General features: G+C 39.6%; 1 protein-coding gene across 4 annotated transcripts in view; it reads left to right on the top strand.

Annotated features, from left to right (window-relative positions):
• MYOM1 (myomesin 1) overlaps positions 1 to 24644 on the top strand; it is a 74796-nt gene extending 50152 nt beyond the window's left edge. For all 4 annotated transcript variants that reach the window (XM_068395917.1, XM_068395919.1, XM_068395920.1 and 1 more), the window contains 16 exons: positions 3405 to 3561; positions 4504 to 4610; positions 4736 to 4780; positions 8564 to 8700; positions 9574 to 9718; positions 10349 to 10408; positions 10668 to 10735; positions 11313 to 11426; positions 12098 to 12185; positions 12939 to 12977; positions 13063 to 13168; positions 14967 to 15130; positions 16548 to 16584; positions 16898 to 16920; positions 18540 to 18595; positions 23648 to 24644. In XM_068395917.1, coding sequence (XP_068252018.1) covers positions 3405 to 3561; positions 4504 to 4610; positions 4736 to 4780; positions 8564 to 8700; positions 9574 to 9718; positions 10349 to 10408; positions 10668 to 10735; positions 11313 to 11426; positions 12098 to 12185; positions 12939 to 12977; positions 13063 to 13168; positions 14967 to 15130; positions 16548 to 16584; positions 16898 to 16920; positions 18540 to 18595; positions 23648 to 23941 — 1640 coding nt within the window. In that variant the 3' untranslated portion in view covers positions 23942 to 24644. The remainder of the gene's footprint in view (positions 1 to 3404; positions 3562 to 4503; positions 4611 to 4735; positions 4781 to 8563; positions 8701 to 9573; positions 9719 to 10348; positions 10409 to 10667; positions 10736 to 11312; positions 11427 to 12097; positions 12186 to 12938; positions 12978 to 13062; positions 13169 to 14966; positions 15131 to 16547; positions 16585 to 16897; positions 16921 to 18539; positions 18596 to 23647) is intronic.
• The last annotated feature ends 1932 nt before the right edge of the window (positions 24645 to 26576 follow it).

Consider the following 26576-nt stretch of genomic DNA (forward strand, 5'->3'; position numbering starts at 1 on the left):
AAAAGGGTAAGTGTGTGAGTATGGGCTTGGGACAGGATAAAAAAAAAGGGTAAGTGTGTGAGTGTGGGCTTGGGACAGGATCTTTCAAAAATACCATAGCCATAATTTCAGATCTACAAGCCACTGAAGCACTAGGCCTATTTCCATCACCTGCAAGTGGAGTAAGGCAAAACTTAGAAACTTTTTCTTGAAAACAGCTTATATATGGCAACCACTTCTAAAAAGAGAATTAAACCAGTATTAGTACTAAACTTTTGGCTTTACTAATCCATTTTATTTGAGGGTTAATATCTATCTGTCAGACTTTTGATAAAATCTTGTTATGATAACTATCTTCAAGTGTACTAAATAAAGGATTGGTCATGCCATTATAATCAAAAAAAAACCCTCAAATGTAAACTCTTGTGAAGATGATCATCATGACAAAAAATTTGTACAGCATTTTCAACGTTCACTCAAATGAGGCGCATGCCCACCAGGCAATATGAACTTCAGCAGAACATTTCGTTTACAGATCTCACCATTAGAGAAGGAGGCACATCTCAGGATCATGGCATTTTTGCAAGCGAGGTGTGGGTTCATAGGTGTAATGTCTGAGGGATCACAGGAAAGTCAGTGTTTGGCCCAGTGAAATCTCAGGGAAGCTGAAAATTATTTTCTTGTACAAATCTGGTTGACCCATATTTTGACCTGAGCTCTGCAGATATGGCATCCACCAAACTAAGCTTCTTAAAAGTATTGAGAAAGGACAAAAGGCTTATTAAAAAAATTATTTCAGAAAGCAGCCTCTTGGGTAGGCTTCCACCTTTCTCACTCAAACCACACAAATCTCAGGAACAATCATGCCATTTTTTAAAAATTACCACAAGTCTTTTGGTGTTGCCCAATGAATGCTGCCTTTATTACTATCTTGGATGGAGACGAAATATTGTCAGGTTTCTCTAGATAATTCCTGCTGGAATGTTGCTTTTGGCAAATGTGTAAAATCGCCAGATGACTGAGCTCTCTAATCAAAGAATGGGAGTAAATAATATCCTGAATAAAAATATTTGCTTTAATACGAATGGTACCAATTGTCTTTATCCAGTGAAATCTGTAAATACAATGATGCAATGCTTTGCATCCACCTTCTCTCGTTTGAAAACCACATTTAATTTTTACAACTATCTTCTAAAGCTAAATGAAAAAACCCACCCACATAACCAAATACCAATCCAGGCTACTTTTGAGCTGTAACTTTGTCTTTAGACAAAAGCACTTTGGTGTGTGGGGATCTCGCAGGAAGCAGGGGAAATCCAAGAGCAGACTGCAACTTTTCACCATTGCTGCCCTTTGTCCTTGTGCATCTTGGTGTAAAGCAAAATTAGATTCTGGTCCTGCATCAGGCACTTGACAAGGGCTTGGACCTCAGAAATTAACGAAACCCTGTCCCATTCAATTATTCTGACTAGCTGTATTCAAAACGATGCCATGAACTGTAGTGTTTTGAAGCTGTCTCTCTGCTTTATCTTCATGTTATCTCTTTCCTTTCAATACAATAAAATGCTCAGATAAATGGAGATTTGATATGACATCTAAGTATTTTACTTCTTATGGTGACTTTAAGAGAAGCTCTGGATGATACATAGAAACCGTCAAGCTATCTAGAGGAGGGAAATTAAGACTGCTACTACTATGGTAGCCTCTTTAGTTCCACTTTGTAGGATAGGTGGACACTTCTGGTCAGTAATTTTAAAAGATTTTTTATTTACTCATATAAATATTAGAGTTAAATGCCATCATCACTTCTGGAAATAAATGCTATGCATTGTTATCATAATGAGAATACTTTAAAACAAATATAAAAGATTCTATACTTCAAATGAACTTTCTGGCGGTAATTCTTTGCATATCGCATAAACTGCTATCAAAAGATTCATGTGCTAATGATCTACAGGAAAGTAAATACTAATGAAATGTCAAGGGATGAATTTGCATATAATAAATTAAATTATAAAAAATTTGCAAATATGCTGCTGCCTAGTGAAATATTTGTAGACCTTAGACTTCATTTATCATATATTGGTACTTAATATGCTTCATTACTGCAAGGGCTGGTAAATAACAGTACCAAAATGGGAATATTAATCTCATCTTTCATTAAATGGTTATGGCAAATCATAAAGACTAAAAAAAGCTGTGGGTACACAAATTGTTATTACAGGAGCTACTCACAGTGCCAGAAAGGACGTGTGTAGTATTAGGATGATGAAACACAGAAACCTCCTTGTATGCTTCAGACTCATTAAGAATTACGCTGAAAATAAAGTGTTTAATCTCAAGGTCAGGAATAAGGCTCTTGTCTTTAAGGTACAATACTTTGTGGAGAAAGTGTGTCATTAGTATTCTGGGCAGCCCAGGATTGTCTTAGGCTAAGTAATATAACATGAGTGCCCTATTCAGATGCGAGATCCAGCTCAGAGCTGTTTGGAAAAGGAGGCTGGATGTTCTCCAGCACCTCTCAGTGCACACGCTCTCCCTGACATTCTCAGACAAGTTGTTGAAATGAAAGTTAACACCACAGATGTTGAGTTTGCCGAGCTGCCCGAATCCCAGACGAAACTCCCTCAGATTCACAGGGGTGTGAGGGGGCAGGATAGAGGTGCCTTCAGGTTTCTGATCTCAGATTCACCCCCAGGGCCTTTTAAAGGACAAACTGGGTCACCTTACCCAGCTCAAGGACTGTAGGTACTGGCAAAACACGGTGGGTGACTTAAGCAGCTAATTGCAAATATTCACTCCCTTTGTGGGCCCAGGATTAATGCTGCAGACAGCGGCAGGGCCGATGCCAAGTGCAGCAATTAAACCAACATCCCAGAGTGAAGTCAGAGTCACTGAAAATGTGCCTCAGTTGCACAAGTGAGTCCTGATGGGGCAACTCGAGTGTTTCCTCTTCTGTCTCCTGCACCTCTTCAAACACCTTCATTTGCACATGGTATTCCCTTTAGAGCTCTTATCTTATTAGGGAATAAGAAACTAATACTGCATAGTGAAAGCTCTGACTACCCCTTACCATGGAAAATATTGCTATTTAATGTTTCAAACATTTAGTGGATTTAGAGGCTTGCTTCTTTTTTTCCCCTTCAGGTTTTTCCAGAGCAAATATCATAACTCTCATGTGTGCTTAGACTTGCTCAAATAAATCAGTAGATTTATGCTGCTCTTTAATCTGTTCCTTACTTTTATGGATTAGAATAAGAACTGTTCTTGTGAATCAAAGACTGAGGACGCCAGTGTTTGCAGCAATTTATGTGCTGACTGAGAAAATAGCAAGGATCTGCTTAATCACCCCATGAATGATATCTATATAAATTTGTTTGCTGGCTTCTCTGAGAAAGTGGAATCACCTTGTTCTGCTCTTTCAGGAACCAAGGAAGTGGTGGTTGATGTAGATGACAATGGAGTAATTTCCTTGAACTTTGAATGTGATCAGATGTCTCCAAACTCCAAATTTGTTTGGTCCAAGAATTATGAACCAATTGAGGATGACTCTCGGCTGAACATTGATACCAAAGGCGGAAAGTAAGAACCCTCAGTGGTAGCAATAGTCTCATGTTTGAGAGACCTCGGCTGGCCACAGAAACCCATCCTTTTGAATGCATGATCTCAGTAAGAGTTATATCTGCCTCTGTTTCTGCAAGGCCATTTGGAAATTGTAGCTCTCACAGAACGAGTCAGGGCTCCTGTTAAGGCAATTTGGTTATGTTTAGGCATAGGGAGAGAATATCTGTGCTCTGTCATCTTATAACCCATCAATCAAGGCAAATAATAATAATAAAAATAATAATAATTATTATTATTATTATTAATTGTTGTTGTTTTTGTTTTTATTATTCCTATTGTTATTATTTTAAAACTCCAAAGGATAAAATTATCTGTCTGCTTGCAAAATGCTTTTGCCATGTAACACTGTTGCAATCTTCGGAGGTGCTGGGGTAAGCAGGACTCCCTTCTGACGGTGTCACCATGGCCTGACTTGGTGACTTCTATGATGCTGTACAAGCCCACTCTGTTTCTTCAGGCTTTTAACAGAGTGCAAGAAGTGGCAAATGCGCAGGTTCAGCCTATGAACTGCCTGTGTCCTCTTCTAGTTATAGAAACGATACAGAAAGAAACGGTGTCTCACCAGACTCCTGGTATTGCATATGAAAATTGAATCAGCCTGTACTTACAGTATCTTTCCACGCTCATCAAAGGCTTGACAACATGTTTTTAAGCATGCTTGAGCTAGCTTAAACTAGCTATCTCCGTTGCTTTGGGCACTATCTGAGAGTTTTACCATCTCCATTTGTACCACATATGGTAGGACCTACCCTGGTTTATTATGGCCAGAGCCCCATACTTGCCTGTTCGGTCAGAGCAAAAGCTAATACAAGACTATTTTTTCTGGTGTTAGAGACATAAAGGAGGGGTTTGGTTCAGACTGATCTCATCTTTTTATCAAAATGGGTTTTTTTTCTAAAGGTCAAAAGCTGCCTTTAAGGATCTTGGAGAAGATGATTTGGGAATTTACTCTTGTGTCGTTACAGACACTGATGGAGTTTCATCAAGCCACACAATTGATGAGGAAGGTAGACACAATGTCTATTAAGCATGCCTGTTTTACTTTCACATCTGTTTTTTTCCTGCTGCTGCTGTATCTCTCAGATCCATAAGGCATGCACATCTCGCATTATTTCTTTTATGTCTTTTGCAGAAATGAAACGCCTGCTTGCTCTGAGCCATGAACGCAAATTCCCAAGTAAGTGAATCAAACATGTCTGTAGGGGAGAGTTTTGCATGCAGTGGGGTTTCACAAAGCTCCTGCCACCATCAGGTAGGGAAGTCACTGTAGTAATTTCAGGTGAAATTGGTTTTGAATTGAAGATCTAAGATTTCTTTATTTTTTTCTTTTTTCAGTACATTTGTGTATTACTGATGCTCTTCCTCATCTGTTGCAGGCTACTGATCTAGGCATATAATAAGTCTATATAATAGTTGGAAAAGAAGTATCCCATTGGCTTTGTTTCTTCTGCAGAACAGCCTTTTATACTTATTTAGCATACCTAACCCGATTTGAAATCCTGAAGAAAAATTCTCTAACTACTCCAACTGAAGTTAATCTAAGTTAGGGTTAAGGTTAACAAAGCAAGCAACTGTAGTAAATACAGTTGTAATGATCTATATATACAGAATTTTCCTGCTGGAATTTATTCCCTCTCTCTTTTCTGTAACACTTGACGATATCAACATCCTTCCTGCTGCTTGGGATGGTATTTTTGTCAACTCCACAGACCTCCCATACCTTTGTGATACCCTGGTAGTAGCACAACTTGGTTATTTTCATTGGAATGTAATTTGATTAATTAAAAAAATAATAAATTGGATTGTATAATGAATGCTATTACACACAACAAGATGAGACCTAAGCCTTGTCTCATCTTCTCCCATTACATTCTCTTCTTCTTCATTCCAGGCATTAAAACTCTTGTCTATGTTTTAACTTCTCCAGCTTTGTGCATGTACTGCTGGCACCTCTGCCAACTCAGGCCACATCGTGCCTCTCAGCCGGGTCAAAGCTTGGCCAGAAATGGCCTTTTTGCCCACATCATCTCTCTTTCTCATTTTCTTCTGTGTCTTTTCCATATCAGCTCTACCCTTCTCAACATATTGTATCACCTTTTGACAGCTTAATGACAGCCCAAGAATCCTCTTGTTTATTCCCACTACGCCCAATTGTTTTCTTCTAATTGTATCTTCATGCTGAAAGTTAGTCATTACAAAACCTTAGTGGTGTTGCACGTCCTTACTTGCCTCGACCCTTCTCTTCTGGGTGTTCTTCCACACTCTGGGTTCATAACTAATGTCACAAAACAAGCTCCTCAGGACACAGACAGTGTCTTCTTTTTTTGCATCATGTTAGGTAACAGTACACTTCTGGCTGTGCATGAGGTTCCAGAAGGCACAGGCAATGAGGGATATCACTGCAGAACATACCCTAATGTTTCAAGGAGGAAACTGTCTGTCCAGGCCCTGTGGACACTAAAAAAAAAAAAAAAATTACAAATAGGGGTTGAGATACATCTGGCTGTGGCTATAAGGCTAGAAAAATAATAATGAGCTCCTATGGATCAACATGAAATTTTAGTCATATCTCCAGATAATCTGAGGATTACCCAAATTCTCTACAAAAAAAATTAGTTGCTAGGCATTTCTGATTCAACATGAGCTCTTGCATGTTACTTCCTTTGTACTTCTGAACTGCATTTAATTGTAACTTCTGCTTAGAAACATCTGCAGCCCAGCCAGTAACTCCATGGGAAAATGGGTTGCTTGAACCATGCAGCCTTACAGAATGCAACTACGTAAGCGAGCAATGGTGTATTGGTGCTGGGTAAAAATAAATTGCTCCAACTCTTCAATTTAACAACTGCCCGAGGACTCCCTGTCAAGTGCTTGCGGTAATTTGTGATGCTATACAAATAGGATGTAAAACCTTGTAAGCACGATGGCTGGAAAATGCCTAAAGTAGCTGTCAGTTAGTGCTTATCGAAATATTTTAAAACAAGACTTTCACTCATGGAGGACTGTCATGCAGATTTGTACAGTTCCTTTGGGCTGGGGAGTGAACGGCCTTTTCCCAAAAAAGAATCCTTATGCATCCTTTCAGCCCATTATTTAACAGCTTCTGAGATACTTTCCTCTATTCCATGTTAGACTAAGATATTCATAGTTAATTACATGCAAATCAAGTGGGAGTTTAAAATTGCCAGAGAGCTGACAGCAAGACAAAAGCAGTGCAGCCTGACGTCTATTCACACCCTCTCCCTCTTGCTTCCACTGGCTCCCGTAGCATTTCAGTCGCTTTGTTTTGAGAAATTATGCAAGACCTGAGATTCCTTTTGTTTCTTACAAGCAAAGTGATGCGCTGGGTGAGGAAGCTTCACATGGAACACGTGAACTGCTGGGGCACACTCCTATAGGGTTGTTCTTTGCCCTGCTCCCTTGTGGAAATGGTGTCCCTCCAGGCTTTCCTTTCTCTGGTTAAGCCTGTGTCTCTTTCATAATTCTCTTTTTTTGCCTGTGACTGTTGCCTCACCTCCCAGAAGCCTTGTTTTCACCAGAGACAGGTCCTGTGCCATTCAGGCACCAAAAGCATACAGGAGGGTGTGGGAGGGTGTAGGTGCGGGAAGGGGAGAGTATGGGAAAAGAAGATGTGGGGGGTCTTCACCCCCTAACTTTGTATTGGCAGTGGGGTAAGATGGCAGCTCTGCCCCAGAAGGCACCCTAATAATTTAGGACAGTGCAAATAGAAAGATGAGAGAAATTAGACGCTACCTCAGTCCCAGTCCTCTCCTGCTGTAGCTGGGCCTTTGCACACACAAGGTTAGAATAGAATAGAATAGAATAGAATAGAATAGAATAGAATAGAATAGAATAGAATAGGAATAGAATATTTTCTGTTGGAAGGGAAAAACAACCCTGTCCTGGGATTTGTCTGGGAAGAGGTGCATCTTTACACTATCACCAGACTACATCATCAAGCATTTTGCAATGTGTTTGTATACTGTCCTCAGATGTTCCATGTTACACCCTTGCAATGCAGACTTTACACTGCTGTGAAAGTGGAGATTGGGGTAGAGTTCACATAAAGCGTACATACTCCCTAGAGCATGATTTTGTTGACAATTTGACCATCTGCTAAGACAGCTAAAAATGATGGAAGCCAATAAAATAAGCAATATCCCCCATATCAGAATCTAAATGCTCATGTTTAATGTTGTTGATTAAGATAGTTTAACAAAAAATTAAAAGTGAAAGCAAGCTGAGGACTTTTACTAAAAAGAACAAGGAAAAATGAAAAAAAAAAAGACGACTAAAATTACGTGTGGGACCCTTCACAGGTTTTTCCTTCCTGCTAACACAAGGAATTGGTCTATATGCAGGGGGTTTCCACTATTCATAAGAAAACAAAATGTACTGGAGAGATTGAGAGTGTGTTGTGATACTTAGTGAATTCTGGCAGATGGAGGTTCCACCCAGCAAAGGATCAGAATGCTTACAATAATCTCCCAACCTGCAGCTCAGCAGCTGACTTTCTGATCTGGCTTCGTGCTTGTGTTTTTTTGGTGTTTTTTTCCGCTGAGTCAATTCACTGTCTTACAGTAGCATTGTTAAGTGACTCATTAAACCTGGGTCTGCGCCATACAGACTCACATCATGCTGCAAAGATACTTGCCGTTCACCTTTGAAACAGATTTAGCCTTGTATTAGAATGGAGGGGCACCAGCATAACTCAAATCCTGAACACATGCAGTCTGTACAGACCTAGTGATTGAAGGATCAAGAGATTAAATCTTGTCTGTCATCCTATGTATATGTGGGTGGAGAGGCATTCTGTCTATATGAAGAGCTATAATAAGCTAGTTACCTTGCACACAGTATTCAACTATGAAAGGAAGAAGTGGCTTTCTGATTATAGAAGAAAATAGTTCTCGGGGCACAGGCAAAGTATATGCTTCATTCTTTTCTTTCTTCTTTGTAGCTGTCCCACTTGCCTCTGAGTTGGCAGTGGAAATTTTGGAAAAAGGAGAAGTGAGATTCTGGCTGCAAGCTGAAAAACTGTCTGGCAACGCAAAGGCCAACTTTGTATTTAATGATAAAGAGATTTTCAATGGAGAGGTAAGCCTTTTCATTGCCTACATGTGTTTGCATTTTCATGAGTATCCATGAGTATTAATGTCCCTGTCTCCAATATACTTCCAATTAGTGTTCCAGACTAACGCATTTTCATGAGAAATAACATAGGTCATTGAAAGCATCATTAGAAAGATTTTGTCTGTAGTTCTGAGCTGCAGCTGAATTCTACTGGATGCAGTTTATAAAGTGGAGTTAAATGACTTCCTGCCACGTTCGTGAGTACCAAGTGTTCTGTTAACTAGTGGGGACCATAGGAGTTCCTGTAATAAGGTAGTCCCAGGTAAACAACTACTGTGGTCTTCAAGGAGTCACTGCAGTAACCCAGATTCATCCTATCTATCTCCTTCATCTATGGCCCTAGCATATCCTTGTGCTTGGCTCTCACCTCTCTTTGCTGTTTGGAGGAATTTATTACACCAAGAGAAAATTCCCAAATGGTTGTTTCCAGCAGCAGAACTTATTACTCCCAAAGACATGACATGGCATGCTTTTGTTGCAACATTGATATCAGGCAGAATGTAGAGATGGAGCATTCTACACAAAACTTTATAAAAATATAATCATCCTCAAAGAAAGTGTTTTTCTGAAGAGATGCAAATCTAAACGTTTCCAATGAAGAAGAACACAGTAGTCACCATAAAACAGGAATGTCACATGTTTGTATAGCATCAGTAAATAGTCTTCACCTTTAACAGATTTCTTATTTATTTGTTTTTATGCTTAGAGCTGCAGCTAGAGACAGTGGGAATCTGAATAAAGACAACAAAATTTCACCTAAAGATACCATATAACATTTGACAAATATTTTCTGACTCTGACATCCATTAACTGTTGCTTTACTTTCCTTTCCTGAAGAAATATAAAATGAAGGTGGACCCGAAGACAGGCCTTGTTGAAATGATTATGGATAAACTTGAGGACAAGGATGAAGGGACTTACACTTTCCAACTGCAGGATGGAAAAGCAACCAATCAGTCCAGCCTTGTCCTCATTGGCGATGGTAAACTAATCTATATTGCACAGTAGGCTGGAAAAATTATATCAAGGCTACCTCAGCTATTGTCTTCACTTTCCACTATTTTCAATACCAAGAGATGTTCCAGTAGTTTTCATGTCACAGTGCTTGCCTGCCTCATATAGGACAGGGCACGTGTATGAACTGGTATTTTTAGAGTGCTGGGAGGAAGGGGAATTGTTATAGAAATGTAAAATATTGCAGCCTGTCATGGTTTGCTTTTTCTATGGATGGAATAAAAATTTCCCATGTGAAAAGCCCATTCAGGCAGGAACAAGTAGCTGCACTTCTTAGAGCTCGAGTGGCTTGCTGACTTTGCTGCCGCCTCTCGTTTGCCTTCCTACTGAGAGCAGAAAGTAGCTGTATGATTGGGGAATATGCTTCATCAGACATGACACATTAGACTCCTGATGACTGCAAGCAGCTAGGAAAGTTGGGTTAGCCGTAATCAGCTTCTGACACATTGAAATGTTCAGTGAAAACCTGACCCTATGGTGGGATTCTCATTGACCTCCAAGGGACAGAGTTGTACCTAACTGTTACAGTGACATTCAGTACAGTACAATTGGCACATGACGTTTAACCTTAATATTTCTTGCTCGTTTTAATTCCTAGTGTTCAAGAAGCTGCAGGACGAAGCAGATTTCCAGAGAAAAGAGTGGCACAGGAAACAAGGTGATAATATGGATATTTGTAAGAATCACATATGTTTTAGTTTGTTAAATATAAGAGTTTGTTTATATTTATATATGTTAATTTGAAATAGATGTTTTGTTCTGTTATATGGTTGCTTACCTTCTGAAGGAGAAATAGGAAAATCAAAACACATTAAAATATAACAGTATCATTGTCAAGAAAAACACATTTGTCTTTGGTTTTGTATCATGAATACCATTGAAATGATCCTTAAAAATATATCTGTAATTTTAAACAGGTCCTCATTTTGTGGATAAACTGGGATGGGAAGTTACCGATGACTGTAATGTGATGTTGAAATGTAAGGTAAGGGGCAAGGAAAACATTGAGTACAAATGTTCAAAGCACTTTGACCTACCACTACTTAGACGGTGACGGTGGGAAGGGACTGAAGACATGCCCTTTGCTTGTGTACTCCCAACTGCATATGGGATAGTAACAGAGCCTCTGAAGGTGAAGCATACTGAGGCGACTGCTCATTGCATGTAACAAAATACCTTGGAAAACAGCTTGAACTTTTTTCTTCAGGTCTGTCAACCACCCACCCAGGAAAAGGCACCTGAATAGGAATGACAAGTCTTTGTGAATCCTGGGACTTTCTCATTTTTGGCCAGTTTATGTGTGTAGAAATCCCCTGGACAGGACCCACTGGTTTCCTGGGCCCCTTGAAGCTGTTGGCAGTCCTCTTCTCTCTCTTTTCATCCCTGCTGTTTTCCTTTTTACATCACTCATTTTAAAATGGAGGCCTGCAATAACTCACTGCGATCAAGTTGTAGAGCTTGCTGTTCTTCTATGAGAGACTTGAATAGGCTAACCCATGTGACACTATGTTCCCCTGCTCAAATGAAAGGAATAATTACAATGTGGTTTTCATCCGTCTTAGGTGGCTAATATTAAGAAGGAAACACACATTGTATGGTACAAAGATGACAGGGAGATAATGGTAGATGAAGAACATGACTTTAAAGATGGTGTGTGTACTCTGCTGATATCAGAGGTGAGTGACTGTCCCTTTTAGCCCTCAGCTGAAGTTAGTGTTATGAATTCAGATGAAAGATATGATCTAATCTTATATTTCAGCAGAACAGTCAAAAAAGGAAGTGGGTTTTAAAAATGGAAAAACTCACAAGGTGTCTGTGTTTTAGCTAAAGCACATGTCTGTCTGTAACTGCTTGTTCAGATTTTCAGGAAATGACGACAGAAGAGATAATAAGCTTGTCACTTCCTTTGCATGTCAGTTTAACAACAGAACGAGACCATATTTACATTGCAAATGGCATTTGGAAAGTGCTTGTCACTCAGGCTTTCGGGGTACCACCTTCTTGGAGTCACCAGAGAGGTCTGGTCCGTACCCAGCCTTGCTGCAGACCTGCATTCACCACTTCATCTCTTTGCTCTCCGTTCTTTGGCTGAGGCAGGGAAGAAGTGCCAGGGCTCCCTGGGGCCGGGGACTCCCCCATAGCTGCAGGCCAGGACCCCCCAGCCAAGGCACATCCCACCGCCCCAGCCAGAAGCAGGGCAGCTGGGGTGCACCAGGGCAGCCCCAGTCCCGGGCATCAGGCACCTCCCTGGGGATGGGGACAGGACATCAGATGGGTTCAGGAGTAAAATCTAGATTTTTCTACAGTAACTGTTCTGAAAACTGGTTTTACTCTTACAATACTGCAGTTTTCTAAGAAAGATGCTGGCACTTATGAAGTCATACTGAAGGACGACAGAGGAAAGGACTCCAGCGAGCTAAAGCTTAAGGACACAGGTCAGAGCCCCTTTCTGCATGCCGTCAGCCACGTCAGCTGACAGCCTAGCTGCTCACCTGCAAGCAGGTTCGGGGTAATACAGGCAACTAACTGTGTGTGTCACCTTCCTGTGGCTTTGCTCCTCCTGTATACAAGATCATCTCATTAGAGAAACTGAGATTTTTAAGTTCAAATAATATTTGAATACAGCTTATTGCATCTGGATTCTGTATAATTGTGGGAGAATATGATGACTAACACTAAGCAAAATGATAACAGGTTTCCTCAGGGAGCCATCAGTAGTGTAAGTCTACAAATACAAAAAGAAATTACAGACTTAGATAATTTCAAAAGGTTTCACAATTTTATTATGTTTTGCCATTCATTTATTTAGGGGCCTTTCCACTCATTGTGATTACTATATTTTTAAAATTTCACTTATGTTTCCAAGCAAGTGGAGAAAAACCTATCCATTAGAATGTATACAGATGGGTTAGCATTCCAACTGAACAGTGTCATTTACGAAAAAAATAACACAGTTTTGTTCAGCGGCAGCAGTATTCATCAAGGCTGCTGTTACATAAAGCCTGGAAATCATGGAGTAACAGGCTATATTTCTGCATTACTCAGATTTCTAATATGCTTTATAAGGTAGGTCCAATTTCTTTTTCAAACTTACTGGGGAGAATATTTCAGAGCCAGTACTTGTCCTGTAATTGACTGTGCTTGAGCTGCAGACACAGAATCTTAGTCTCTGGATTTTATTTCCACAGCTTTTGCAGATCTGATGAATGAAGTATGCAGAAGGATTGGTAAGCACTTAATTCTCTTTTCGAATGAATGACTCATTGTGACTCTCAATGAAGGGCTGCATAAAACCATGTGCTCTTCTTTCAGCTTTATCTGCGACAGACCTGAAAATCCAGAGCACAGCTGAGGGTATCAGACTGTACTGCTTTGTTAATTATTATGTGGAAGATCTGAGAGTAGGCTGGATGCACAAGTAAGTATGCAAAAGCTTTGCAAAAGTCAGTGTGATTTTGCTTTTATAGACGCAGAAAGAACCTAGATATATCAGAGAGATGAGGCCCAGATTTCTTCTCATCTCTCATGAGTCCTTCTCTCATATGAGTCAGTTTCAGTGAATTACATCCATGTGAAACCAGTACGAGAGCCAGGTGTTGGTGGTGCCGGGCCCTCCTGTCGTTTCCTTCATGAGACAGATAGATAGTCCCATGCCATGGGATGCTGTCAGGGCTGTGTTGCTTCAGAGTGCTTCCCACCTCCTGGATGGGAGCTGCATCTTTCCCTGAATCAATTTTAAGGCGTGATGCAAACATAACCTGAGAGACCGACAAGCTTTAAAAGAGGCCAGCACCATGGGTTCAGAGATGCCTAGCCTGGAGGTCTGCTTGTCTAGAAGCCACAATTCACGGGAACTGGGACAAGCAGGCACGTCCTCTTAACACGTTCATGTTTAGGAAGCAAAGCAAGTTTCAGCATGTGCCCGGGGCAGTAAAATCCAGACAGCCCCTCCTGTGAGAGCTACGAACCTAACCAAGACGAAGAGAATGGAGATTTTTTAAAAGAATCTGGATGCCCAGCTCCCCATAAAATTAATGGGAGTTGCATACTCAGATCCACGATACAGCTTTGAATTCTCAGCCAGCACAAACAGCATGCACTGGAAAACCCAGAGAAGTAAACAGCTTCAATTTGATTTAATACTAATAACATATTTGAATCGCTTCAAATCTATTATTACTATTCTTGCTGCTTCACTTCCTGTGGGCATGGTAGTAGTTAGTCTTTAGCATGGAATCTGAATTACTGATCTCTCAAGAAAACTCATGTAAATGAGGCACAATATACCCAGGATGTGCTGTAGCAGTCTGGCTGTAATTTTTGACACTGATGCTAACCAGCAACGCTGTCAGAGAAATGAAAGCAGTTTGAGGTTTTCCTGTTTCTTGGCACCCATTTTGACCTGGTATCACCAGGAATCCTAAGCATTTCAAAACTGGAAGTGAATATGAAGTATTCTGGATTTCTCTTTCTCTCTTAATTCTCTCTCTCTCTCCCACCTTCCTATTTAATTTTTAGAAACTAGTTTAATCTTGAAGCACATCAAATTCATCTAGTAAAAATATTCTTTGACCCTCTAGTAGTCAGGGTATTCAGTTTAAAGATAAAAAGAAAATTATTAGCTTCTTTGATTAATATCTTTTGCCTCATCCAGGGCAATTAACTGCTTAGCTAGGAAGATAAGAAATTGATATTTTTTGTGGAAGAAGATATACTTATGTCAAAGTATGTTTAATTGTGAATGCCAAAGCATAGCAGAGCATCAGAAAACATTCCAACTAGGCAAACACCTTTTGTGACAAAAGTGGGGGGTTTTGTAGGTACAGCCCTTTATAGTTTTGTTTTGCCCAAGCAGAAATAAACCTATGCTGAGAAGACAACATGAACATTTGAGGATGTGTGGATTACCATTCAGAGAGCTGGGTTTTAAATTTGTACAACTCTTCTATGGCTCAGGTCATAGACTAAGATGCATAACCTTGCTGCAAGCTTTGAGGAGAACTAGACCTTGAACAGGGAAAGACTGTCATGACAATTCTGCCCCGTTGGCCCACAGCCTTAGTAAGAATTTGACTTCAGAAGTTTCAAAATCGGTGGCATACCACAGCACCTTGGAAATCATTTAGTAGCTGCAGACATACTTAGTGACTCATCATGAGCAAATCCCGTTTATACTCCAGCAAAACCAAAGGGTAACATTGTTGTGTATTTTTCAGTGATACCCAGATTAGGTTTACAGACCGAGTGAAGACTGGTGTCACTGGGGAGCAGATCTGGTTGCAAATCAATGAGCCAACTCCACAAGACAAAGGCAAATACACAATGGAACTCTTTGATGGTAAAACAGGACACAAAAAGACAGTGGATCTTTCTGGACAAGGTAGGCCATTCCCTCTGCTAACATCATCTGTATGTGTGCATTACACTGTGGTAGGGCAGGAGCATCTACAGCGGGATCTTGCTACAGACCTGTTACCCTTTGGGTTGCAGGATCTGTGTGTGTACCCAGCAGCCTGGCAGTATTTGTGGGGACAGCGCAATTTGTTTTCCCCAGCTTGTGCTCTTGGGTCATAAATTACAAATGGCTTTTTCCTATTCCAAATACCCGTTACAGATTGCCTACGGAGATGTCAGCCCAGTTTCTGAGCTATCTTACAAAACCCTTTGTGTTGCTGGCATTGATTGGCAGTTTTAAATACAAGTTGTAGCACTGAATGCCTTCTGTATCTCTCCCTTCCAAGTAATATTTGGAGGAGGAAGTGAGGGACAAGTTCGTTCTGTTACTTTCCTACTGCATTTCTTTGATGGATATAATAGAGCTCCTTATTCTTCAGAGATGTCAAGACTGGTCCCTTTCATCAGCACGATGAAGCAATGTTAGGGGAAGAGCTAAAATTATTTGGATTGACTGTTGGAAGCTTTTACTCTGAGAGACCTCTCAGATCCTAGGGAACAGATTAACTCCTTCCAAATTTCTGCGTTTCCATCCCCTGTTGTTCCCATCCCTAAAGGTTCACTTTGGGTCTGCAAGCTCTGTGTAAGGGCAATGACCTTATTCATCTCCATGTTGCTCCTTCTGTACTCTATCCCCACCTTCTGAGAGAAGAGATTTCTTCTTCCCTTTCAAAGCAGAGAGGCTGACCTCCGACATGATGGTATCTTAGCCTGAATTTAGGAAGGAGACAGCAGTTTGCTGTCTGATTTGTTCATGGCTATCAGTGTGATGCTTCAGAGCAGAAGTGAAAAGCACTTGGAAAAAACAGATCTCTTGTATTCCATAAGCTAGGGGTCTCCAAAGAGAGGTGTGTGCAAGATGATATGCTGGGGTATGGGGAGAAAACAGTACATCTATATAATTTATAAATAAATAAATATACATATATTGGGGGTGCATGCTCAAAAAATTTTTACCTCTAGGGGTGCATGATCAAAAAAGTTTGGGAGACCACTGCCGTAAGCTATAATTTAGGTGGTATATTGTGGATTTCTTCCTCTGTTTTATGAGATAATTTCAGCCTATTGCTCTCCTGCTATCTCTTTGTCTTAAAGCCTGACTTTTAGAAGAAAAAAAGGAGGGTTTATGCATTAGTATGTATATATAACAGCTGCCATATACAATATGGCCTTTATTAGTTGAACCATTCAGCATTGTAGGACTTATACAATATGCATGCATCCACACATCAATATTTCTTTAATCATGTCTACCTTTTAAATTTATTTCTACGTTCTAAATTTAAACTTGTGATAATTTATCTCTGAACCTACCTTTAAAATCAACTTTTCTCTTTACAAAGCATTTGATGAAGCCTTTGCTGAGTTCCAGAGATTAAAGTAAGTATTATGCCTTCTAAATACAGTAATGGCAGCCATAAAATAATGAGTATTTGTTTGTTTTGTGCTGGAGCTAAATATATCCTGTGAAACAAATCCTAGTCCTACAAAAGTCTGTAGGAGTTTTGCATGTGACTTCTTTGGTGCAATTCTTATATAACAGTTAGGTAACGAAGAACAAGTGATATTGCCAAATGATGAGAGAGATTTTCCTTAATGGATTAAAGACAATTAAAAAGATAAGCTATTTTTCAATCACTCTAAGTAAACCTTAACTGAAATTGGACTTTCTATTTGTTTCTTTCAACTCCAGGCAAGCTGCGATTGCAGAGAAAAGTAAGTAGGCCTTCTTTGACAATTGCTGCAATAAACTGTTTATGAAGGTTTTCTTCCTCTCCAGGAAGGTTGTGTGTTGGGAGAGAGAGGGCATGTATACATGTGTGTGTGCATGTGCTCATCCTAAGATGAATTTGTCCTTACACCAAGTGGAAGAAAGGAGAGTGACCTTTTAGTCATTTAACATCGGTGCACATTGCAGCTAATACCACTACAGTTATGGGTTATGTTGATTTTTCCAGTCTAAGCTCCTGTTCTCATTACCAGTTAGCCTTCTCTAAAAATTATCTATATTGCTGAGATCTCATGCATGTTCTCTGCACAAAAGTCACTTTGTTTTCAAAGATGGAGGAAATCACTTGGCTAGTTTTGAACTATCTAAAACGTCAAATGGCTCTGCATTGCATACAGAGATGTGTAAGAAAGCAACAGTAGCTTTTGCATTGCTTAATGACGGATCCCTGAATCTCCTCATACTTTTCCCTGTGTCAGTTCCAACATAGCAACTAAAACAAAAGTATGTATTAATTACTTAAGGAATAAGTTATTAGAATTCAACTTGAATTATTAAACTCAATATTCTCCCTATTTACAGAAAAATGCATGGAAAAAATGTAACACATCAAAAAGTTCTCCCACTGCAGATGACCTTCAGACCTGTATAAAAATGAGGGCAGAACTGGCATTTGAAAAGTAATTGGAGAAAAATGTGTAGAGAGATCTGAGCTAACTCCTCCTGGACACATACTCCAAATAGAGTGGGACTTGGATACGATCCCTACGTGTCCCAGCTGAGACAGCATGAGCGGATCAGTAATAGCCCTGCCCTGGGCATTTTGTCTCTAACCCTGGACCATTCATAAGGGGCTGGCCTGTTAACTGACATAACACAGTCCTGTTCCTGGTCTCATAAGGTCGTTATCTCTGTGCTTCAGAGCACATCTTTTACAGAATGCATTGCAGGGGAACATTTGGTATAGTCATTTCCTTCCTCTGCCAGGCTCCACCAAGACTTATAACGAACAAAATCCATACTCCAGAATAAGTGCAACAAAGCCTGCATGTCGTCAACTTATTTGTATTTGTGTAAGATTCCTCTGGGACTCTGAGTTTAAAACTAGACCAGGTATCAATCTCATTTACACACAGATACATACAAAGCAGTGGAATTTCAGTGCTGTCACTGAGACTGTCTTTGTATTTAGATCAAAACCTAATCTCCACCACTTTATTAACTGTCATTCATTTCCTTTTGGAAACATAACATTTTTAGTTTACGACACTAAAATGTAGAATGCCAGATCTCAAAATTTCAGATTTTTTTTGTGCATTCAGAAGTAACACTGAATTGATGGCAAAATCTGCAGGACACAGCACACGTACTTTAATTCCCCTTTGTAAGTCATTGACACGAGCTGTTAACACATCTTTTGCTGTGAATTCAGTGTTTTTTAAAGTCCAAATGGTGTGCTACGAATGCTGAATAGTTCTCTGCTAGTGCAAATATCAGAGACAAGTTGTACATAAATAAGATAAAAGGAAAGAACTAGAGGGGAAACGAAATCTGGGACACAGTTGATTTTGAGACACTAAAGAAAATTATGCTTATTTATTTCCAGATCGTGCACGGGTACTTGGAGGTTTGCCCGATGTTGTCACCATCCAGGAGGGCAAGGTACAGTAAATTAACTGAAGTTTTACACAACAGCCCAACAGCTTGAATACATTTCAATGATGGGAAAATATTCACCCTTTTTTTTTAAAGATGCCATCTTTAAAATCTGCTACATTATTTGTTCATCCCCTGCCTTCTGTATATAATTCAACAGTTTTGCACAGATGGGTTTATGTATTCAGGGCAGTGTCTTTTCTTAAGCATTAGATAAAAGTGAGATGACAATGTGAGTTGAGACTAAAACTGCTTATATAACCTGCTCTTTAAAAATTCATGCACAGGTTTCACAGATTTTTTTTTAACAGGGCATCAGGGAAGTTTAATTCTTTTTTTTTATGAAATGCTAGTCTTTCTATGTCTTTTGCAGTTAACTTCCTCAAAATATGGCAAGATAGTCACACCTGTCAAGGTTGGCTTTTAAACGGTGTAAAACTAGTAAACCATTCTAACTCAATTATTCTCCAGACAAAAGGAGATAGTTCTCTCTATTTCATCAGGATAAATGGGAATTAAGTCAAAAGAAGTCACTGGATTATATTAGCAGAGTTTAACCAAAAGATTATTGTAAGACACTCCCAGAGGAACACGGGTACATCAATGCTTGAGCACTGAACAGATGACCCAGAAAGTCAGTTCTCAATCTCGCAACCTTTTCCCACCACACTGCTTCTACAAGTTGCTGCTTAATAGTACTGAGACCAAGGCGTGCCTGCTCTTCACTTCCCGCTGGTCTGCCACGAGCCAGTTCCTCTTTACAATGTGTGCGAACACTGAAATAGGGCACGTGAACATCATTGAAAACCTGTAACATAACAACTACAGTACGGCAGCTTCCTGGTATTTCTGGCTTTATCTGGCAGTAGGTCAGCCAAGTTAAAAGTATTTGATTATAAGCTGAGTACAAGTGTTAAGAATCTAAAACCTTGGTCTGAATCGCTTAACAATGCGAGATATAGCCAACAGATTGTAGACTGCAGCAGTTCTGGGAAAATGAAGTATCTTGGCTTTACAAAATGAAATAACATTTGATTAAACCTTTCATGAAAGGATTTAGCAGTTTGGGAAATGCTGTAGAAGTAAGAAGCACTCATATGATCATTGTAACTGTAGGTAGAGGACACAAAGAAACAGAATGAATTTGCAGATTCTCGGCTAATAGTGCTTGTGCTTGGACATGAGATTCTCATACTGCTTTGGCAGGGGATAAATTTGGGTGGTTATTATCAGTTTTAAGCTTTCTGCCAAAAGAGAGTTGATATGAAGCTGAGTATAAGCTCACTAAAGCTAAATATGTAGTGTTTATAAAAAGGGAGTTTGTAAAAAATTAGTTGCAAAATCTTACTCGGACACACACTGTCCTTGACAGCAAGGACGTTTGCGATGTTTGAATAAGTGACTGAAAAACTCCCGGAACTCGAGACCAATATCCTTGACCTTATGTTTCTGGATTCAGTAGGTGATTGTTTTGAGAGATGGCGTAGGACAGAGAGTGATCAGGGAAAACAGGGCTTGTTTGGGTGGTGTTGGCTCATCTGTCTATTGTTTGCATATATGCTGGAGAGAGGGGAATGCAGTTCTCTCTCATGTGATTCATGCAAATTGCACAATCATCCAGGATTTTGAAAAACAGTAAATGAGATAGCGGAAGACTGGCAATTGAAAGCTTTGATTCTGAATACAAGTGCAGCCATAACTACAGAGTTATAGGAACAGATTGGTATCCCTAGATTGAACTTCCAAGCATATGCATATCTCAGACTTAAACTTAACACCATGACTGTGATGCTATTTATTAGCTTTTTACATGTGAGCTGAAGGATATGGGTGAGAATTAATGAACCAGTGTTTACCCAGTGTTAATCAAACAGCGTTCCAGATGGCCTGAGAGGCTTCCACTGATAGATAGAGAGAAATGCTCTTCAGCAGTGTGTTATAATTGGAAAAGGCTAAGTGTCAATTCATATTAGGGAGGAATTTGGCCTGACAGAGAATACTAGCATAAGTTTTGTGTACAGCCAGCCAAATTAACCTAAGTGGCTGTTTCAATGAAGGCCTGTAAGTGAGTAAGGGGAAGGAGAGGCTTAGGATTCTGACAGACAGACACTTTCAGACCTAGAAGCAACATGTTTCATCCTTCTGCCCACCAACTCCCTATTCCACCCTTCTGCCAGGGGTAGGTGTCCTCATAAGTAGGCTGGAAGAAGGGAGCAGGTTCCCATGACTGAGCTGCTTCTATTCATTCACTGGCATCTCAGCCCAAACCACTCATGAAAACGAGTTTGTGCTAATATGCAAGAGGAACGGCAATACTTGAAATACAATGACACATTTCCCTCTGCCACCTGTACTACCCTACTCATGATAATCTGCAGTGAAAGGCAGAAAAGGTGGCGGGGGGCACAAAGGTTTTTGCATCTGCTGCCAAATGCACATGCCTCAATGCCCCAGGTCCAGACTTATGGGAACTTTTGTGTGGAGCTCTGAAATACTGAGATCCAGTTCAAAAGATGGGTTTTAGTCACCCAGGATTTTTCAGATAGTTAGATTTCCTGGTAGATTTCATTCACTCACCACAACATCTAGACAGTTTTCCAGTCCTTCCCCCATCTCCTCAGCAATCATCAGAGCCAGACAACTACTGGAAAAAGGGGATTATCTTGACGGGGAAAGGTGCCTCTTCCCCTCAGGAGGACAGGACACACTTTTTTACCAGGATAATTTCAGGTAGAATACAGCATTATAATCAGGGGTTTCAGTGCATTAACTTATGAACACATGTGCAAAAACAATCCCCTGCCCAAAGAAGAGAAAATCTGAAACCGATAGGTTTCATTCACAGTGGGTGATCACTTCTCTTTGGTTAAGGCTCCATAATTACAGAACTACCTTTCAGAAAACCAAAGATCTCACCATCTGCGTAGTCAATGATAAGATACATCTCTGCACTTTAGTAGCTGGAAAATAAGTAAGAGTTGGGAAGATAAAGAGGAGCATGGAACTAGTGATGCAAGGTTAAGCAAAATGCAGCTATTTTAAGGAATTATTTAGAAGAAAAAAAGAATCATCACTGCTGCTTGAATCTCTTTGAACTAAAGGGTACTGACACAACTTCAAACACTTCAGGTTTGAATGATGCCACTAATAGAGCTGTCTGGACATGGACATCAGCTCATTAGCATCTTGGAGTGGCAGCTGGGGCCCCTTGGTGGTGATCTCTTGCTTGCTAGAGAATCAGAAGACAATAAAGAAATACTGAGCACCTGAAGGGACCCATATGCAATGCCTGGCCAAGGCTGAGGGCATGCTTGTATTGAGAGCGATAAGGAAGAGAGGGAAATGTAAAACCTCTTGTGTTCCCCTTGTTTTTGAAAAAGATGGACTGACATAGCAATCAAAACCACATTCACACCAGTGAGCTATGAGAGAAGGCAGTCAACAGCCCTATGCGGTCACTAGCTGTAGGTGCTGCAGGAAATCAGGTAGAGAACATTTCCACCATGCCATAACCACCTCTCACTTGGAATCTGCCTCTTCTTCGGTACCAAGAATTATGTGCTGTTGATGGGGGAAAGTCTTCCCCCTCCCTTTTGTTCTCATTTTGGTCTTTAGGGGATTTATTTGATTTTTATTTTGCTGTCAGAGGTACAAAAATCTTTCATTTGTATAGAGGTATCCATTTTTTCTATCTGCTCATTTCAACAGCTTTCTGGGTGTCTCTCTTCTGTCCCATCTTCCACCATCACACTACCAGACAAGAAGCAGAGAGGTGAAGGGAAGGCAGCCTGCTAAATAGATTTCTCACAGTAGATTTTTATCATGACAGCCTATAGGGCCAATAACGTGAGTGCTCTTCAGTTGTCTCTATTTTGACATATTTTTATCAAGAGCCTTTAAAACAAATATAAGAGAAACTTGATTCCAGTCAAATGGAAGCTTGTCCATTCCTTATGTATCACTTAGTCCATTCCTAATGAACCACTGAAGACCATTTTCTCTGCAGTAAAAATTCTTCATTTTCCATTAAAAACAAAATCTACTTTGAATAATTTTTCTAAGTTTGGACCAATGTACTATTTAATACTTAGACATAAATGGATTCCTTCCTAATTAAAGGTCCAGAGAAAGGCCTATGTACCACTGAAGTTTCATATGAATATTTTTCACATTCAACTCTCTATGTGATGCTCATTTTTGCAAATTCTTTTGAGAAGATTCCCATGGCACTGTGACTGAAGGAGGGGATCATTTATATGTATCAGTATGTGCCAAACATTAATTTCTCAGCTGACAACAAAAAAAGGAGGCCTGAACTTTGTATGCACAATAGACTCACCAGCTTACGGAAAGTATCCAACTGTCAGCGATTTCTCCAACAACTGACTCTCTGATAATGAAGATACTTCCTTCAGTCTGATGGGACTGAATTCAGCCCTTAGAAACATTACTAACATCAAAGGGAAATACAACACCACCAAGGAAAGGGTAAAGCCTGTATTGATTTCACTTAAAAATAGTTTTATAGAAGTGCATAAACAATTCAAGTCTGTTGGAAGAGCTGTCAGGGTATAGTCTAAAAAGATCCTAAATCAAACAAAATATTCCAGGGACACTTTGTTCTTAGTTCTTTAAAAAGGCAGGCACATTTTCTTTGCTTCTGTGGCAAATATATAGTGAACTTAACGTGAACAAAGCCATCTGATGGTTCCTGAAATTCTCGTTTCAGGTCTAACACACAAATGCAGATAATATCTAATTTTATATTAAAAAATATGCATGGAGAAAGCTCTACTAATGATTATGAGAGTAGAGAAGAAGGTCCATAAAACATTAAAATGTTTTAATGGAGTTTTTGAATTAACCGAGTTCCTTCTTTTCCTTTATGATACAGAAGACTGTGTTAAAAATTATTGATTACTGATGATGATATGCATCCATTTACTAAAAGCAGGAAGCTAAATAGGGGGTTGGAACATTTGGAGACTCAGGCATCAAAAAACACAGCAAATATTTACTGACTCTTACCCGTAATACCTTTTGTACTTTTTTCTGTAGGCGCTTAATCTTTCTTGCACTGTTTGGGGAGATCCTACTCCAGAGGTCTCATGGCTGAAGAACGAAAAATCATTTGTATCAGATGCTAATTGCACCCTGAAATTTGAATCTGGAAAAAATGTCAGCTTTACCATTTCTACTGTATCCACACACGACTCTGGGAAATACAGCATCGTGGTGAAGAACAAGTATGGCACAGAGACCAGCGATGTCACTGTAAGTGTGTACATACCTGAGGAAGAGAGACAGCCTGAGGAAGAGAAAAAGAAAGAAGATAAGAAAACAAAAGTGTGAATTTAGGACTAGGAAACAGAAGTATGGGGGAGATTTTGGATGATAGGCTGATATAACCTATGTGTGTAAATGGCTTTCTGCTTTAGCAGACAGCCTTGGATTTTTCCATTCACTTCACTTTTGCTTCCAACACACTTAACCATGCCAGGGAAAACAGGGCCTTTCCTAAATATTTTCTTATTGCTAATTTCACAGAACCTAGTTTTAGCATCTTCAGCCAGGCTAAATGCATGCTGGCTGTACACACAGGTCCGCCATTTGACCCTCTTCCTGGAGCATTTGACCCTACGACAAAAATGGAAAGGGTGAAGAATCGTTTCAGTGGAGGCAACTGATGAGGTAGATGGAAAGATAAAAAACGATCAAGGCATTTTTGAGCAGCAGTTTAGATTTGTTCCACCTTTGATAAAGTAGCATACATGGAATGTGTTAGAGAATTAAATCATGGAGAAATTAGTGCTGATTTTGTCTACATTAAGGCCCCTTTGTATTGCTGTGTTAATTTAGAGAGGCCTTAATATGGGTGTCATTTACATCCATAAACATTGTTTAATCTGCCCAATTAGGGTAAAAGTACTGTAACATAAATGAAAATTAGGCTTAGGAGGCCAGAATACTAATGTGTGTGTGTGTCTGCAAAAATGTATGAATTCTCCTCTATGTTCACAAATAAACTGAATTCACTTCTTTCCTTCCATCACAAGCTTGTTTCACTGCGTCTTGTTTTACTAGTCACGGCTCTGGTAGTTGTGTACAGTATGTTAGTGTCTCAATGCTTTCACCACTGTAATTACCTCTAGCTTCCCTTTAGATCTCTGTTCACCACAAAACCCACAATGGCATCTCTTCACACCTTTCTGTCCAGACTTTCACTACTTCACATCTCAACTCAACAAGGTATTTTTGCAAATTCAGGCACAAGAGTGGTCTCATGTGATTCAGTGGACCTGCTCATGAATTTTGATTTAAAGGTGTTAGGTAAGTATTTTGTTAGAATTAGACCTCAGTGAACTTAATCCAAACTTAGCACTGGAGATCAGAAATAACATATTTTGTCAAGCTCTTTTAAAGCTACAAAAAGAATCTTCACTGGAACATAGAAAAAAATGTGGCTTTTTTTCAGATAAGAATGTTTCAGACAAAAAGCATTTGTCCAGATCTTTGAACACACTTACATAGATTAAAAACTCCACATCAGCTATTTCACAACAATGCCGCTGATTATTATTAGCTGAGGAAGAGCAATAGAATATACACATATGTCCATCCTGCTGGACATATATAGGACATATACACATGATACAATATATATCACATATATATGATCAGAAGCAGTTATCAGCCCAACTGCTAATTACGAGAGCATTGTGCCATATTAATAATTCTTTTCATTACTAGTCTCACAACAGCACAATTCTCCACATCAAAATCTAAAGAACTAACGTATGTGTTTTCAGCATAAGCGTGATCTGTGTGCACCTTTCACATACTCTCTCTTGTCGTTTTTAGCTACTGTGACTGCAGAAATAGCGCTGTTTCCCAAGCACCCATTTTGCTGCAGTATTGGCATTTCTGTGAGGATGCCACTACTAGGTGCTGTACAGTTCGTGCTCACTAAAACCTTGCCACTTGAGGTTTACTGTCAGCTAACGTTAAAGGTGAAGTGGAAGCATGAGGGAATTCTGAATGGTTCAGGTAACAATAGAGTCGACACAGTTATAAATGGTGAAAGTGGTGATTTTTGCAAATGTTTAATAAGCTTTTTTTATTAGTTTCTATAAAGGGCTAATGATTATGATCTTAATCATTAAAAAAATTCCATATTTAAATCAGATTTATGACCTACCAAAACACGTTAGCATGTGCTTAACTTTATGCATGAATAGTACCACTGGTTTCAAGGAACATGTTAAGTTTACCTAGTATAAATCTTTTTTCTTCCAGAAGAGATTTCACATCACAGGGATTTTTAACATGAAATTATGTAGAACTAATGTGTTTTCAGCATTTCACATAAACAGTGTATGTGTTCACATAGCCTTATCTCCTAAAATAGTTAAAACTCAGGTATCAAACTTGATGACATTATTGCAATTTTAAGGTTTAAGTGTGTAATTATACACATTAATGAATTAATATCTGTTATAAAAAAAGATCAAATTATTTAGTCACCACAGCTGCATTTCAGACAAAGTAAAACAGCTTAATTTTTAAATTTCAAAATATAATCATGGGAATATCTGTAATTTGGGAATATCTGTAAAAAAGATCTCCATCATCTTTGCTAAGTCGTGGGCAACGGGAGAGGTGCCTGAGGACTGGAGGAAAGCGAATGACACTCCAGTCTTCAAAAAGGGCAAGAAGGAGGACCCGGGGAACTATAGACCGGTCAGCCTCACCTCCATCCCCGGAAAGGTGATGGAACAACTTGTCCTTGGTGCTGTCCCTAGGCACATCAAGGACAGGGGGATCATTAGGGGCACTCAGCATGGCTTCACCAAGGGGAAGTCATGCTCAACCAACTTGATAGCCTTTTATGAGGACGTAACCCGGTGGATAGATGATGGTAAAGCCGTGGATGTGGTCTATCTCGATTTCAGTAAAGCGTTTGACACGGTCTCCCACAGCATCCTCG

Source organism: Nyctibius grandis, chromosome 3 (assembly GCF_013368605.1).
Source record: "Nyctibius grandis isolate bNycGra1 chromosome 3, bNycGra1.pri, whole genome shotgun sequence".
NCBI lineage: Eukaryota > Metazoa > Chordata > Aves > Nyctibiiformes > Nyctibiidae > Nyctibius > Nyctibius grandis.